This window comes from Sprattus sprattus, assembly GCF_963457725.1.
Source record: "Sprattus sprattus genome assembly, chromosome: 3".
NCBI lineage: Eukaryota > Metazoa > Chordata > Actinopteri > Clupeiformes > Clupeidae > Sprattus > Sprattus sprattus.
In genome coordinates, this window is record NC_137922.1 from 36,078,572 (window position 1) to 36,092,591 (window position 14,020).

The window sequence follows — 14,020 nt, forward strand, 5'->3', positions numbered from 1 at the left end:
AGTCTTAAAACCAACAGCTTGTGGTGCCAGCAACTTGCAGTGTTTTGTTTTCGAGACACCATGTCAATCTCCTGTCACTCGTTTTTCCACACAAATCATCCTGAGGCACTCCAACACTTCATGTCTGATCTTTGAAGAGGAACAGACGAATGGATTTCACAGTGTGTCTCCGAAGCGCCCTTCCATATGGTTTCCAGAGAGGAGCTGTGGACTTGAGACAGGGTGGTGAGTATGTGTGTGTGTCTGAGTATTAGTAGGAGCAAGAGAGAGAGGGAGATAGATAAAGAGACCTTGAGTATGTATGGTTTATATGTACTCTATGTATGTATGTATGCATGTATGCATGTATGTATGTATGTATGTATGTATGTATGTATGTATGTATGTATGTATGTATGTATGTATGTATGTATGTATGTATGTATGTATGTATGTATGTATGTATGTATGAGTGTGTGTGTGTGTGTATGTATGTATGTATGTATGTATGTATGTATGTATGTATGTATGTATGTATGTATGTATGTATGTATGTATGTATGTATGTATGTATGTATGTATGTATGTATGTATGTATGTGTGTATGTATGTATGTATTTGTGTGTGTGTGTATTTGTGTGTGTGTGTGTGTGTGTGTGCGTGCGTGCGTGCGTGCGTGCGTGTGTATGTGTGTGTGTGTGTATGTGTGTGTGCGTGTGTGTGTCTATCTGTCTGTCTGTCAGTGTGTGTACTGGGCCTCTCACATGTGGGAGATAACCAGGCACACTCCATAAAGAGGAGATATATGGATCTCCAAAAAAAGCAAGCATGAGTTGATTAGATTTGTGACAGCAAACGTATGCAATAAATCACATGAAAATACTTGACCCTGGAGGAATTCCTTTTGTGAAACAAAAAAATCTACATTTCTTGGACTAAGTAAATCAATGTGAAGAATGTGGGTGCGCTCTACGGATTTCCCACCTTGCTAGGTCACAAATTTCCACTTCTAACAAATCTTCACCCTTTACTATATCTTTGACAGGGCGCTATCTCCAATTTGAACACCTAGCTGCTTCATCACCTGTATATGATCTTTGGGGTGCTGAACTTTGATGTGAAAGACCAAGACCGTTGGTGGGATGTTGTAAAGGACCACGTGTTGACAATGTATTTAACCAAAGATATTTTTTCCCCTTCAAAGGAGGTGATGTACTAGAAATGGAAGATCTGCTGTGCGTCTTCTGGGCTGTTAGGAATTATTTTTTCAAGAGTACCTGAACAGATTGGCAGACTACAAATTATCCCCTACTTTAATCATGGTGGAGACTGATACACTATGATGTCCAGGATCACGCCGCACGCTTGGGTCCATCTGGCCCTGATCCTGTCCAACTTTGCCTTTATCTTTCCCTCCTACAAGCCCCCTGTGCTGAGTAAACTTTTAAAGGCCACTATTCCATTCTTCCCCATAGAGGTCCTTCATCTCACACACATACTGAGATTTGTGAACTGGGTAGGAGCTCTAAAGCTATGAAATACGCATCTTCACCCAGTTTTTACTGTTCGACAGAGGGCAAAATAACCACGTTTGCTTTGGATGTCATTTAAACTTTACACTCTTTATTTAAAATAAAAATAGACATTTATATCAGATTCTATAATTGTAAAATCACATGTTCTCAGAAAACAAATACAATACTAAGACACACACACACAAACACACAAATGATGCACCTTCTCTTGAAAATAGCTGTTTTGACCCAAAATGACCAGTTTAAAGGTAAGTGCCAACATCAGTATGGTATTTACAATATACAGTAATTTACTGCGATCATGTCTCAAGTTCCCCAGTGAAACAATAATATCTACTCTGCAATAAAGAAAATAACAAAATAAAACAAAACACAACTCCTCCAAACAAAAACAACAGAGTATTCCTTTCATAATAAAAGTCTCTTCAGCATATTGTTCATCAGATTGCGAAAAACAGTTCAGCTTTCCAGAGAGGCTCAACTAAAGATCCCAAATCCCACGATGCACTTGTTCCGGGACTGGAGCTCAGTGCCGTTGGCACATGTGGAGGCTCCGGGTGGCCTTGCTGTTGAGCTGCTCTCCCCTCTGCGTCCGGCAGGAGAGGCCCTCTCCGCAGTCGCACCTCTGGAAGATCTCCAGGCCGTGGCTGCCCTTGCGCTTGTGCTTGGTGCACACCTGGCCCTCTCTCAGTACCGGCTTGCAGATCCGCGACCAGAAGTGCCGGGCGCAGCAGAAGCCCTCGGAACAGTCAGACGACCTCAGGCAGGTATCGCCCTCTTGACCTGGACAAGCAAAATGAATACAGCATTGTTAAAATCATCATTCAGTCAAATTCACACTCAAACATACAAATAGTAGTAGTAATGTGTAGCAATGTGGTAAGGATTCATAATAGGTCATGGTTATCACTATAGTGATAGTAACACAGTAACTTTCTCAAGATGTATTTCGCAATGTGGGAGGATGCGCACCTTTTAAAGTCTGAGTAACATCCTGTTGTGGGGCTTTGGCCTGCACTTCCACCGTGAAATTGTCCTCGTTTGTGCTGCTCAGCATGACCTCCTCAATGCCAGTTTGCTGCAGAAGGTCGGGATCATTTGCCGTGCACAGACCTGTGTGGAGAGATCACGGTGCAGAGAAACAATTAGTCTAAATTGTCCAAAGGTTAAAAACAAAAACAACCAGAATGAAAATAAACAAAAACGGTGTAATTAGAAGCTGAGATACCCGTTGGAAGGAAGGTAAAAACTAAACCTACCGTTGCTACAGTGATTGCCGGGGCAGCACATGGCATCCCGGGTGCAGCGCTTTCTGCGCCTCTTGCACTGGAGGCAAGCGCGGCGAGACACCAGGCAGTACTCATCTTCAGAGCATTCTTCATCGGCGGCGCAGAGGACAGGCTACAGAGAAGGTAGAAGAGCGTTTAATACACGGTTCGCCTATGGAATTCAAAGTTATTACAGGGACAACTTTTGCCGGCACTGGAAACAGCTGTTCGGCAGCGCGCAAGTATCAGAACCCTGCTTACCTGTAGAGTGTCGAGGGCCAAGTTCTGAGTCCCGCTGTCAAGTGTCAGTTCATCCGGGCTCACGCTCACGGCGTGAGTGGAGCTCATTACTCCGGGAATATTTTTAATCGCATTGGAGTTGAACAAGACAGATCCTGCAAATGCAACGTCAATGGCCAGCGTTAAGCACAAGGCGAAGATAGTTGATAGAGACAGCATTATGTAGCCGTAGTATTCGCAGCTCTTCAGGCAAACTTCAGGAAGGTATCTTGTCCGTATGGGAGTATTCCTTGGAAAGGTGGGTGAATCTTCTGCTCTGAAGGCTCTGATGTCCTAACAGCGGCTTTATACATGTGCAGTTGTTTGCTTTCCCGCCCCCGGCTATGTGTAACAAAGGGGCGGATGAAATTTCAAAGAGCTGCGCGTCATGACGCATCCTACAGGAGCTAACCCTTGGCAAGGGTTTCGCAATGTTTGTGTACAATTATCAGCGAGCCGCCATGAGCTGACATCAAACACGAACCGCAGCCACTTTCTTAAATGGGAACGTTATTCCGTTTAGACTGGGATTACGAACCAGATAGAAGTAAGTACGCTTCGTAGAGCCGTAGTTATTATGGGGCTAATGAAGACGGAAACATTTGTTCACTTGCATACTGTCAACACTCCTGTTTCACATGAATCAAATCAAAGTAGACTTTTGTGTGCTGTATGTTTTGTTTACATCCCCGAACTAAACACAAAACAACTCTTTAGTTGAATCCTTGTGGTTATTTGGAATTTGGTGCACGTTTCAGCAATTTATTAATACAATAGCCTATTTGTAGCCTATTTCAAATAACATCAAAAGCCCAAATCGTCGCTCCCAAATTGGGCAGCTGTTCTTTTGGATGTGTTTGGAATAAATGGTTATTCAAGTTGTTTTCTGTCCATTAGTACTATTTGATCCGTAATTGTAGGAGAGGAACTTTGAAATGCACTTGATTAACAATCGCTTAAGATCAAAGGCGACATGCAAATTTGGGAGAGTGAAAAAAAGTTTACTGAATTAATTACCATTCAGTCTTAATGCTTTAAAACAAATACAGTTGATTAGCACTGGTCGATAAGGGATTGCTTTCTCTGAAGTTCAGATGCCTTTAAATTAACCCCCATCTTCTTTGCCTTTTCTGATTCACCCCTCTCATCCTTAATCATATAGATGCTTAAATCGTTAAGATTCACCTGCCTGTATTTTGTAAAGGTTACAGAGTTTTTAAAAAATCCAAAATATATATATGAAATGTGAACATTAATGATGTAAATGTATTCTACTCGTGCATACATTAATTGTATAGATCAACTAAAAAATGTTGGTAGCACAGGCTATTTGCAAAGAACGGTCTTTTAATTGGCCATTTCTAGAATGCAAGCCTCCTTTGGTAGAATAATTGCAAACAAAGCGTATTCAGAAATGCGTGCCACGGCCAGGGTAGCTGGGATTCTTTTCATTCTAATTGTCACCTTCTTTTTCCCATTATCACGCCAGCTCTATTGGTCAGCTGTTAGTAGGCGCAAAATGCGCTAACGATTTAACAGTTTCAAAGTGCATGTCTGCCAAATACTTGGGATAACCTCCCAAATAAAAGGCTTTGATGTTGTTGACAGAGGTTAGTTATAATAGGCGACAACAAGACAAACGTTGAATACACTTCATTAAACGTGAATTGGCAGCATTCATCCCGATTCTTTGGTCTCTCGGCTTTGTTTTAATTGTACATCCAGTGCTTACAGTGGTGTAAAATGAAGCTTGTGTAAAGGACCCTTTGATGGGGGCAGATCAAACAGAACTGAAACCCCATGTCTTAATCAGAGTTCGGCAGGCAGGCCATTTTCACAAACAGTCCATTTGCTGGGCTTTTAGCGGCTTTTAACAGACATTGTGCTCAGCAAATTCGTTTAGCCCAGTGCAAGGTAATCCTGTCTCAGAAAAATGCTTGGTCGCCAGCAAATCCACTTGTTCTACAATGGAACTCCCAACTTAGTCGGGTCTTTAGAGTTCCTAAGCAAGCTGAATTATTTAGGCCACGGCTAATTGGAAATCCCGGGGACAAACATCTTTGATGTAGATGCTGTATACAATGTCAGGTGTTTCAGGTGTTTTTGTAACTCCCTCTTGTGGTGGTAAGTAAATACTCCCTTAATTAACATATTAACTGTTAATTTTCATTGGTCGTGGTTCTTCCCGCCAGGCCTATGTGCTTGTGTGCAATGACTGTTTTGCTCCCTGAGCTAGCCTGTCGTTTGAAAATGTTGGCAGTGCTTCATGTCAACTTGAAAGAAACGTTACAATTTGTTAATTGCCACTGGTTTGATAATTAAAGAAAAGAGTTAAAGTTAAATTTGTCCTCTGTCTAGTGGTAGGCCAACCCAAATGAATAGATTGTAGGGAATGTTTGCCTTCAGGTAAAAAGTCGAGCTACTTTTTTTTTTAATTCATTTATTTCTACTGTAGCCTATCCTGTATGCTCCCTCTCGGCAGGAGAATAACTTGAACAAAGGAAGTGTTTTTGGGATCGGTAGCTTAATGTGTTTTGTCGTGCCTATTAAATGGGCAAACACCGCCTACTTCGCTCCTCAAATAGACTAATTTATCAAAGTGAGTCTAGTCGAGTTTGCTGGCTGACAACTGAGCCGTGAACTGGGGTCAAAGATGTCGCCGTATGGGCCACCCCCGGCCGGAACAGCATCTCTCTGATGTGGTTAGGAGACACCTGTGGATGAAAACCGCTGGTATTCTCACCGCTTTATCTTAAGAGGAGGCGAGATAAGGCGTTGGCTAACGATAAGCATTCCATCCTTAGAGGCTGTACGGCTACTTTCATGGGCCATTGCATTTCTTTCCTGAAGCATGCCATGCTTTATCTAAATATATAACACAGACGAGCTATATTTCCTCTGCTGGTGTTTGTCTACGCTGTAAAAAAAGAAGATAAATGTTTGTTAAAGGCACCCAGTGCAACTTTCGAGGCTTAAAAATAAACATTCAATTTCTAGTCTTTTTTACATGTAGTAAGTTTCAATAACTCCATACCATTACATACCGACATTCAAGCAGCAAAGATGAGACGTCGTTGTGTGGTGAGAACTGATAGAAAATCGATAACAACAACAATCGCCGCCATTTTCTTTATTTTTTTTAACCTGCAATAAATAAAGCAGGCTTCCAGTCAATGGAAAAATGGCTTCTCCCCACCGGCGATTGTTGTTGTTTACGATTTTCTATCAGTTCTCACCACACAACGACGTCTCATCTTTGCTCCTTGAATGTCGATATGTAATGGTATGGCGTTATTGAAACTTACTACGTCTAAAAAATAGTAGAAATTGAATGTTTATTTTTCATTGAATGTTTACATAAAGTTGCACTGGATGCCTTTAACCCTGTTGAAACCATTTAAATACAATACCAGATTTTTTTTTTTTTAATCTGGCTGTAGTGGATGTTGAATATCAAAGCAATTTCCTCACAAATCAATAGCCTTGCTGTATTTAGACTAGTAATACACCAGCAGGAACTCAGCAGGAAAACACCAGACCGGCTGACAGCTAATACATGGACTCATTTCCCTCTTTCTGTCCAATGCATCCATGGTAGTGTGTTTCAAATGTACTGGTCCCATGGTTGTGTGTTTCATTTGGACTAGTCCCATGGTAGTGTGTTTCATATGGACTGGTCCCATGGTAGTGTGTTTCAAATGGACTGGTCCCATGGTTGTGTGTTTCAAATGGACTTGTCCCATGTTAGTGTTTTGTTGGTCCCTGCAGTCTGCTAAACTGAAGTTAACATTGTCTCCCATATTTTGTATCTCATTTTAAATCAAATCGAAGTCACAGAATTCTACACATTTGAAAGCGCTTTTATTGTAAGAAAAAGCCATATAAATAGCTGGACAGTTTATAAAAGCAAAGCAAAGTAAGGACATTTCTGAGAGGTTAGACCTTGCTCATGCAGCATCGAAACAAACACAAGAAGGTATTTTGGATGCCACTAAAGTTTAAGGCACTTTCAATGATGCCAATAGCAATGAGGTGAGCACAGTAGTATGGGTGGGTGCTACCTATATGAGAGGTAACATTAAGAGTAAACTGGATATTTTAAAGACAAATAACCAAAACAAACAAAACACAAAACCAACAATATTTAAAATTAAAAAATTATAATATTTTACTCTAACAAGATCATAGTTCTATCAGTATCACAAAATATCAGCACTGAATATAAACACAATATTTACCTCTGGTCCTACAATAAATAATGATAGTTCCTCATTTGTATTCCAGCACAGTTTTTCATGGGGTTATGATATGTAAAGCTCCAAGGACGTGCTGGGCTTTTTTGTGGTTGACTGAGGATGATTTGGATATGAAATGGGCAAAATATGGTAACTCGATGGATGACTAGATTGATTTGAGCCATAAAAACCTAAATAAGAAGGGACTGTTAGCTCTCTTGCTGATTAAATCTGAAATGTGTTCTATGTCTTATAGTGTACTGTTAGGGCTGGTACAGTTAAATCTGTTTTGAAGTATTTTACCATGATGGTCTGCTGTTAAACTATTGGAAATCTTTGGGATCACCAGTCCTCTGATCAATGTCTGCCCCCTGGTGGTAAGTATAGATAGGCCTCCTATAATACCCAACCAAATTGCTCCTTATTTTGGACATTACATCATTCAGGTCTTTTATTTTATGCAGTTTAATCCTCACCACTGTATTGGCTAAGGTCATTTCCAATCAGAAGTATTTATTGATTCACTTATACCATTTTATTTGACACAAGTCAAGTGAGTGGCTATTGTCAGAGATTATATAGTTTTGTAAATATTTTTTCTTCCTTTGTGACGGTGAGGTATTGCAATAAAAACAATCCAATATATACATATAACCTTATTACCAAATGTCATGTTACGTCCACTTTAAGCATGGAGAACTTATTACTACACCTTGGGGCCAGTCAGACTGCGAATGCTGTCATAGAGTATTGCTGGCACAACCTATGGCCACACAGTCATGGCAGGGAAGTGAAGCACTGAATCAGCGTGTAGAATCTACAAGAAAAGCACAGGGAAATGCTTTATAAAAGGCCTCCTACTGTCAGTCTTGTTGCTGTGCGGCCCGGACACAGTATTCATAGGACTAATTCGACATAAATAAAAAGAACACAGTCTGCTTTGAACCCTCCACATCTGTACGACAAGGTATAGCTGATGATATGATGGGAGAGTGAGGCTGATGATGTGGTGTCAAGATGATGAAGGTGATGTAGTGGAATGGGTCCGTGGAGGCTCAAAGGGCATCCCAATGGGGATCAAGAGAGAAAGAGGGAAGAAGAGAGAGAGAACGAGAGCAAAAGAGAGAGAGAGACAGAAAGAGAGCGTGTAGGCATGGGCCAAGGCACCTGGGTGACCCAGGAGGCAAGTGAAGGTCTGATTCCTCCCTCAACCTCCTCACTGCATCTCCATGTCCTCATCTTGTCGCGCCGTCCAATTCTTCACAGCTACAGTACGTCCTTGCACACAGACCAGCGAGCCCCTCCCCATCACAACTCAATCACTAAGGTTTTAAACTCTCCTCGCGGGGTTGGACTGGGGGGGTGGGGGGGGGGGGTTGTGGCTGGGTGTGAGGGTGCTCAGTGTCTGGAGAGGCAGGCATGGTTTAAAAGTCTGTGTCCCACCCTGAGTTATCGTCTGGAGGTGGATCTTCGCTGTCCTCTGGGAAACTGTCGAAGTTGCTTGTGTCGGTGGGAGATGAAACCTGAAGTAGAAAAACTAAAAATTAGATTGCGTTGGTATTCTTGGAGTGATGTTGGCTAAAATATTAACATTACTTTACATGTTGAACAATTCAGTAACTAAGGCAGTCTGCTTCTCTGACTCACCTCAGGGATGATTGGAGGAATTAGGGTCATTTTTCTTAAGCCTTCCCAGTTAAACCCCTCGAACCACCTGAGATTTAGAGGCAAACAATATACATTCATTTCAGACCATTGGGAAACAGTCAACCATTTTCAAATGTTTACTTGAAACATGAGCTGAGAATGTCTTACTTGTGCTTTTGGATGTCCTTCACACCATTTTTCAAATTTCCTAGCCTCTCCGATGGATTGTCCCTGTGATGGATTGCACATACTGGTAAATACATGTTTTTTAGAGAGACCACACAGACTTATTTGTGCCATTTCTTCCCAGGATACCAAACACACCTGCATAGTTTCTTGATTAAGTTGCCAGCATTCTTGGTGATCTTCTTTGGAAATTCTATCATGTCAATACCTCTCAGAATGATATTGTATGTCTTCATTGGATCGGGACCAGAGAAGGGTGGACTACAAAAAGAACAGGAGGCATGTTAGCATCTATATGTATTATCTTTGGGCATTTGTGTGTGTAAGTGTTTATGTGTACTGTATGTAGTTGTAAAACACATCATCAACTAGCCATATCCAACTCCATTACAGGGAAACTTTTTTCAACCTTGGCCATTTGTTCGATTTTTTTTTATATTTCCAAACTTTAAAAAAGGTAACTGGAGAAAATTCCTGGTTCTACACTTTCTGTAATTTAAGTTTCAGTTTTTGTAGACAATGACTGTAGAAACTATTTGTTTACAGTTCCTTTACAGTTATTAAGGTAAACAGACACAGGTCTATCTTGGGCTTTGATGCAAATGGGATAACACTGTATAGCCATTTAGCGGTTGCCAATTATAGTGTTCTAACTCAATACTGGAGCGCCATCAATTTCTATCGTTTTTGGCCCTAGTAAAAATTTTAACCCAAAAAGATGGGAAAATAGGGCCCAGGTTAAGATTCCAAAGTTTTCCTTTAATATATATATATATATCTATTAGCAAAGTATGCTAATGGTAGTTTTTACCTTCCCGTCAGAAGCTCATACATGAGGATGCCCAGAGACCAGTAGTCTGCTGAGATGTCGTGTCCTTTGTTTAGGATGATCTCTGGCGCTACATACTCTGGAGTGCCACAAAAAGTCCACGTCTTCTTCCCAAATCCAATCTTTTTGGCAAAACCAAAATCTACCTGCAATTACAAACAAGAGTGCCCCTTGGTAGAATTCCACAACTGCCAGTTTCATACACGGCTTAACTCCAAGTAAAACTGCTAACAGTCAGATCAACCGCTTTACAAGAGTGATTATCTTACAGATTCCACAGACATGCTCTTCATGTCAGGGTCTTACTGTGTCATTTATTTAGTTCAACTTCAGCAGCAGCTCTGCCTATCTGTCTTTGCCTTTACTGTCAATACAGATTGCATATATTGATTTATCATGCGCTTTTATCATAAAAAAGGCAACCCTGGCACATCAGGTAGACAGTACACAGGATTCAAGTATGTGTTTTGAAAAACTGGCCACTCTCCACTCACCAGTTTGGCATAGCCTCTGTGATCCAGGATGAGATTCTCTGGCTTGAGATCCCTGTAAATGATTCCTTTGGAATGCAGGTAAGCGAAGGCTTCCACTACACAGCCTGTGTAAAACCGTGTTGTGGCGTCCTCAAATGAACCCCTGCCATGCGTGAGACAGAGAGAGAGAGAGAGATTTCAAAGAAGAGAAACATTAAATCAAAGTTTGTCTCTCGATACAGCTCGGTATTTCATATTTGTTTGTGCCAGGATTAAGATTTGCTTTCCAGTTATCTCTAAGACGTTAAATATTAGCCTTGCAAAGCCAGTCTACCCAAATGGAAAGTAAGCTTTTTTTTGGGAATGAGTGTGGTGTTTAGAAGCCAGCCTGGAACATCCTAAACCTGACTTACTAGCTTACATAGCCAAGAATCCTTCAATTCACTAGCAGTATAGAAACATCTGTTAGACACTGACACTGGAGTTTATGGCAAATTTCCTGACATTTTTTCCTTACCTGTCCCTCAGTATGGTCCATAACTCTCCTCCCAAACAAGCCTCCATAAGCATGTACAGGTACTTCCTGTCTTTGAACGTCCTGTACAATCTGAGACACAAGGGAAGACAGAAGAAGACATTCTTTGGTTAATTGCTGAATCATAAATCCTGAATGTGATCGTATAACATTTGAACCACCCTTAAAAGTGGTATATGACTTTTGTTAGCAGATTCAGGCTAGGTTAGGAGATTAATGCTACTGTTGGATGAAGTTGTGATGGAAATCCGTTGAAAACGAATTAAGTTATCAGTTTAATTAAACTTATTTTGTAGCAAAGCTTTGCTAATGCATTCCTTTCAGCTGCTATTCACTGAGGTACCACAACCTCAGCACCTCACACCCTATTTGACAGCATTAGACATCTTCCTCTACCTCACAATGGAGTCTGAGTGGGCCTCTTGCATGATCTGCTTCTCGGAGCGGATGTGCTCCTGTTGCCGTGTGTCCACAATGTGCCTTTTCTTCAGGATCTTCATGGCAAAGGTTTTGGTCTCCTCACTTTTGAGCTGAACCTGGGAGAAGCAGAGAGCGACTGTGAAACACAGGGGGCCGAGACCTCTTTTATGTTTCCAGGAGAACTAGAACTCTTTGATGTAATCATCCAGACATGGTTCTGGTCATTGTAAACTGAAGTAGGACGCACTTGGAGTTTTTTTTTTCTAAGCCAAATATTGTATTACTGCCTTAGTTCTTCCGAGATCATTCCAGTTGAATGTTTATAAACATAAATGACAATGTAATTAATTTTGGCAGAATGATGTTATTTTGTGGAAGAGCAATAAGGCAGAAAGGAAGAAAACCAACTTACTTGTGCAGCTAAGACATTTTAAATTTAGAAAATGAGTCATAGTCTCAGGCTCTAGAAATAGTTCAGACAGGGCAAGAACATTCTTGACATTGTGTATCTTCTGGAGCCTTTACATGTCAGGGGTAATTCGATATCTGAACTATCTTGTAAGGGAGTACGCCGCAGTGAACATGACGCTATGCGGCACAGGGCTGCTTGTTTTCAGAGTGGCACCCGGATGACTAAAATAGGCTCGACCAGGGGATTCCGCTTTAGGTGAACTCCACTGGGCTTTCCTTTGCGCCACATTCACGGGGACCTGCAAAATCCGCATTGCGGCACTACCTACAGCCCCCCCCCCCCCCCCCCCCACCACTCCCCCCCCCCATTACTGGCTATTTCAGTCACTTTTACACATTTTGAATAAGGAATTCCATGCTTTTTTTCACACAGTGCCACTTCATTATTGGATTGCACAAGATTGGATTGGATAAGATTGCAATGGATAAGATGAGATAAATAACACAGTTAATATCACTACAGTGTTACTGATTAGGATTGGCAGCTTTGGTATAGTTTATCAGTTTACTGCATACCATATATTATATAATGAAAATTTTGAACATGGAATGCAAATAAAACAATTGTAAATTGTGTTACTCGAAGGAAAATAAATCCCTCACACGTGTTGAATCAACACTTTAATTGGCAATATTTTTTCTGTAATTTAGATAACTCTTCATTGAGCACCTGTAGCCCCCAATATAATTCCTAATTTCATTAGACGTCCTGATCTGTTACGAATGGATAGCCAGACCCGCTCCCCTTTAAGGAGGATCCTGTTACCTTCTCTGCAGAGCCAGTGGAAAGTTACCCTGAATAGTCCTGACATTCTCCTGTCTGCCTTCATTTCACCCCAAGTGGAGAAACACAATCCAGTCCAGGTCATCACAGATGGAAACACATTAGGCATAATTACAGTATTTGGGCAGGCGTCTGTTTAGGTATTAATTGACGTATGTTTCCATCAGTGAGAACCTCTAGTGCTATTATATTAATGCCCCTCTTTCAGAGCCCGTTCAGATGAGCGAAGAACTAAGCATTTGTGCAGAAGTGTGGGGGTTTAGACCTGTAAACCCTAGCCTTTCAATTCTATTTTAAATATCTAAGGTTATAACAATATCACGTGTCAGTGCTTGGGATACTGGAGAGGACAAATGTTCACAAAATGAAATTTTGTGCAGAACATCAAAGCAGGCCATGGAAATGCATCAATACAAAATGGACGAAAAAAGGAAGAGAAAATAAATAAAATCTCCTACCAGCTCCACTCGCCCGAAGCCTCCAACCCCCAGGGTGTCGACGATGTTGAAGTCCGCCAGCTTCAGGTTGGAGAAGAAGGCATTCTCTGCTTCGTATCTGCATTTTTTCACATGGAAGAAAGGGAACTTCTTAGAGGTCTGTATGGAGTAGGTGATAGGGAATGGCAGTAGAGGGAATGGAATGGGCAGGCTACTCAGCCTCTCCCTCTCCTTGCGCTCCGGAACGGGCACAGGAAGCAAGTCACGCATGGTTTCGCTCTGGCCCAGTCCCCACCAGAAAAAGTTCAACAGCAAGATCAAGTGCACCCCTCTCGAGAATGCCAACAAGACTACCGTAACCAAAATTCGGCAGTAGGCGCTATGTGGGCCACGGAGGTCCAGTGTAATTAGGAGAACGTTCGGCAAAGTGTCAGCAGTAGTACTCTTTCAAAGGTTGAGCTAAGGGGCCATTTCCATTTTACATGTTGGAGTTTGGCGAACTGGAAGGTCCGAGTCCGGAGAAACAAAGAGTCGTCCAGATCGCTCGAGTCTCTCTGCATGAAGTTCAGGCCTTGGAGCTCACTCTCTCAAGTCCACCACAGGACGACAACTTCTGGACTCAAAGTCTTTTGGGCTGCACTGACACCTGTTAGGTGCTCGTCTCCAAAATAAGACTAAACCGTGCAAACAAAACTGACAGGTCTATAGAATAAGTTGCAAAACCATTGCCTTGTTAGAGGGACACTTAGCTAACTCAACTCCCAAACATAAATCCCCCCAGTGAATGACCAGGCACCTTACTATGGCAGATCTGTACGGTCAATCCACATGCTGCAGAGTGGCGGGACCGTCCAGGTCCCCTATCAGTTAAAGCAAGGCTCTCCGAGCCAAAACAAGAGTCCAAGCGTGTCTCCCTCTCTCGGTTGCCAGTAATAGTGTCTG

The 14,020-nt window shown here is 41.8% G+C and overlaps 2 protein-coding genes across 4 annotated transcripts in view; both read right to left on the bottom strand.

Annotated features, from left to right (window-relative positions):
* Positions 1–2,040: 2,040 nt before the first annotated feature.
* On the bottom strand, positions 2,041–3,433 carry dkk1b (dickkopf WNT signaling pathway inhibitor 1b; the record flags this gene model as incomplete). Its single annotated transcript, XM_080834839.1, is given in 6 exon segments — positions 2,041–2,297; positions 2,487–2,627; positions 2,774–2,915; positions 3,044–3,277; positions 3,282–3,320; positions 3,322–3,433. Coding segments are annotated over 6 exon segments (867 nt in total). The 5' UTR covers positions 3,376–3,433.
* Positions 3,434–8,672: 5,239 nt separating this feature from the next.
* prkg1 (protein kinase cGMP-dependent 1) overlaps positions 8,673–14,020 on the bottom strand; it is a gene marked incomplete at its 5' end in the record, with an annotated part of 141,921 nt that continues 136,573 nt past the window's right edge. For 2 of the 3 annotated variants that reach the window (XM_080835161.1, XM_080835159.1), the window contains 9 exons: positions 8,673–8,819; positions 8,944–9,010; positions 9,112–9,174; positions 9,268–9,390; positions 9,941–10,104; positions 10,453–10,594; positions 10,949–11,038; positions 11,363–11,502; positions 13,100–13,196. In XM_080835161.1, coding sequence (XP_080691287.1) covers positions 8,721–8,819; positions 8,944–9,010; positions 9,112–9,174; positions 9,268–9,390; positions 9,941–10,104; positions 10,453–10,594; positions 10,949–11,038; positions 11,363–11,502; positions 13,100–13,196 — 985 coding nt within the window. In that variant the 3' untranslated portion in view covers positions 8,673–8,720. Of the gene's footprint in view, positions 8,820–8,943; positions 9,011–9,111; positions 9,175–9,267; positions 9,391–9,940; positions 10,105–10,452; positions 10,595–10,948; positions 11,039–11,362; positions 11,521–13,099; positions 13,197–14,020 lie in introns of all 3 variants that reach the window. The other variant, XM_080835160.1, reaches the window with a different exon arrangement.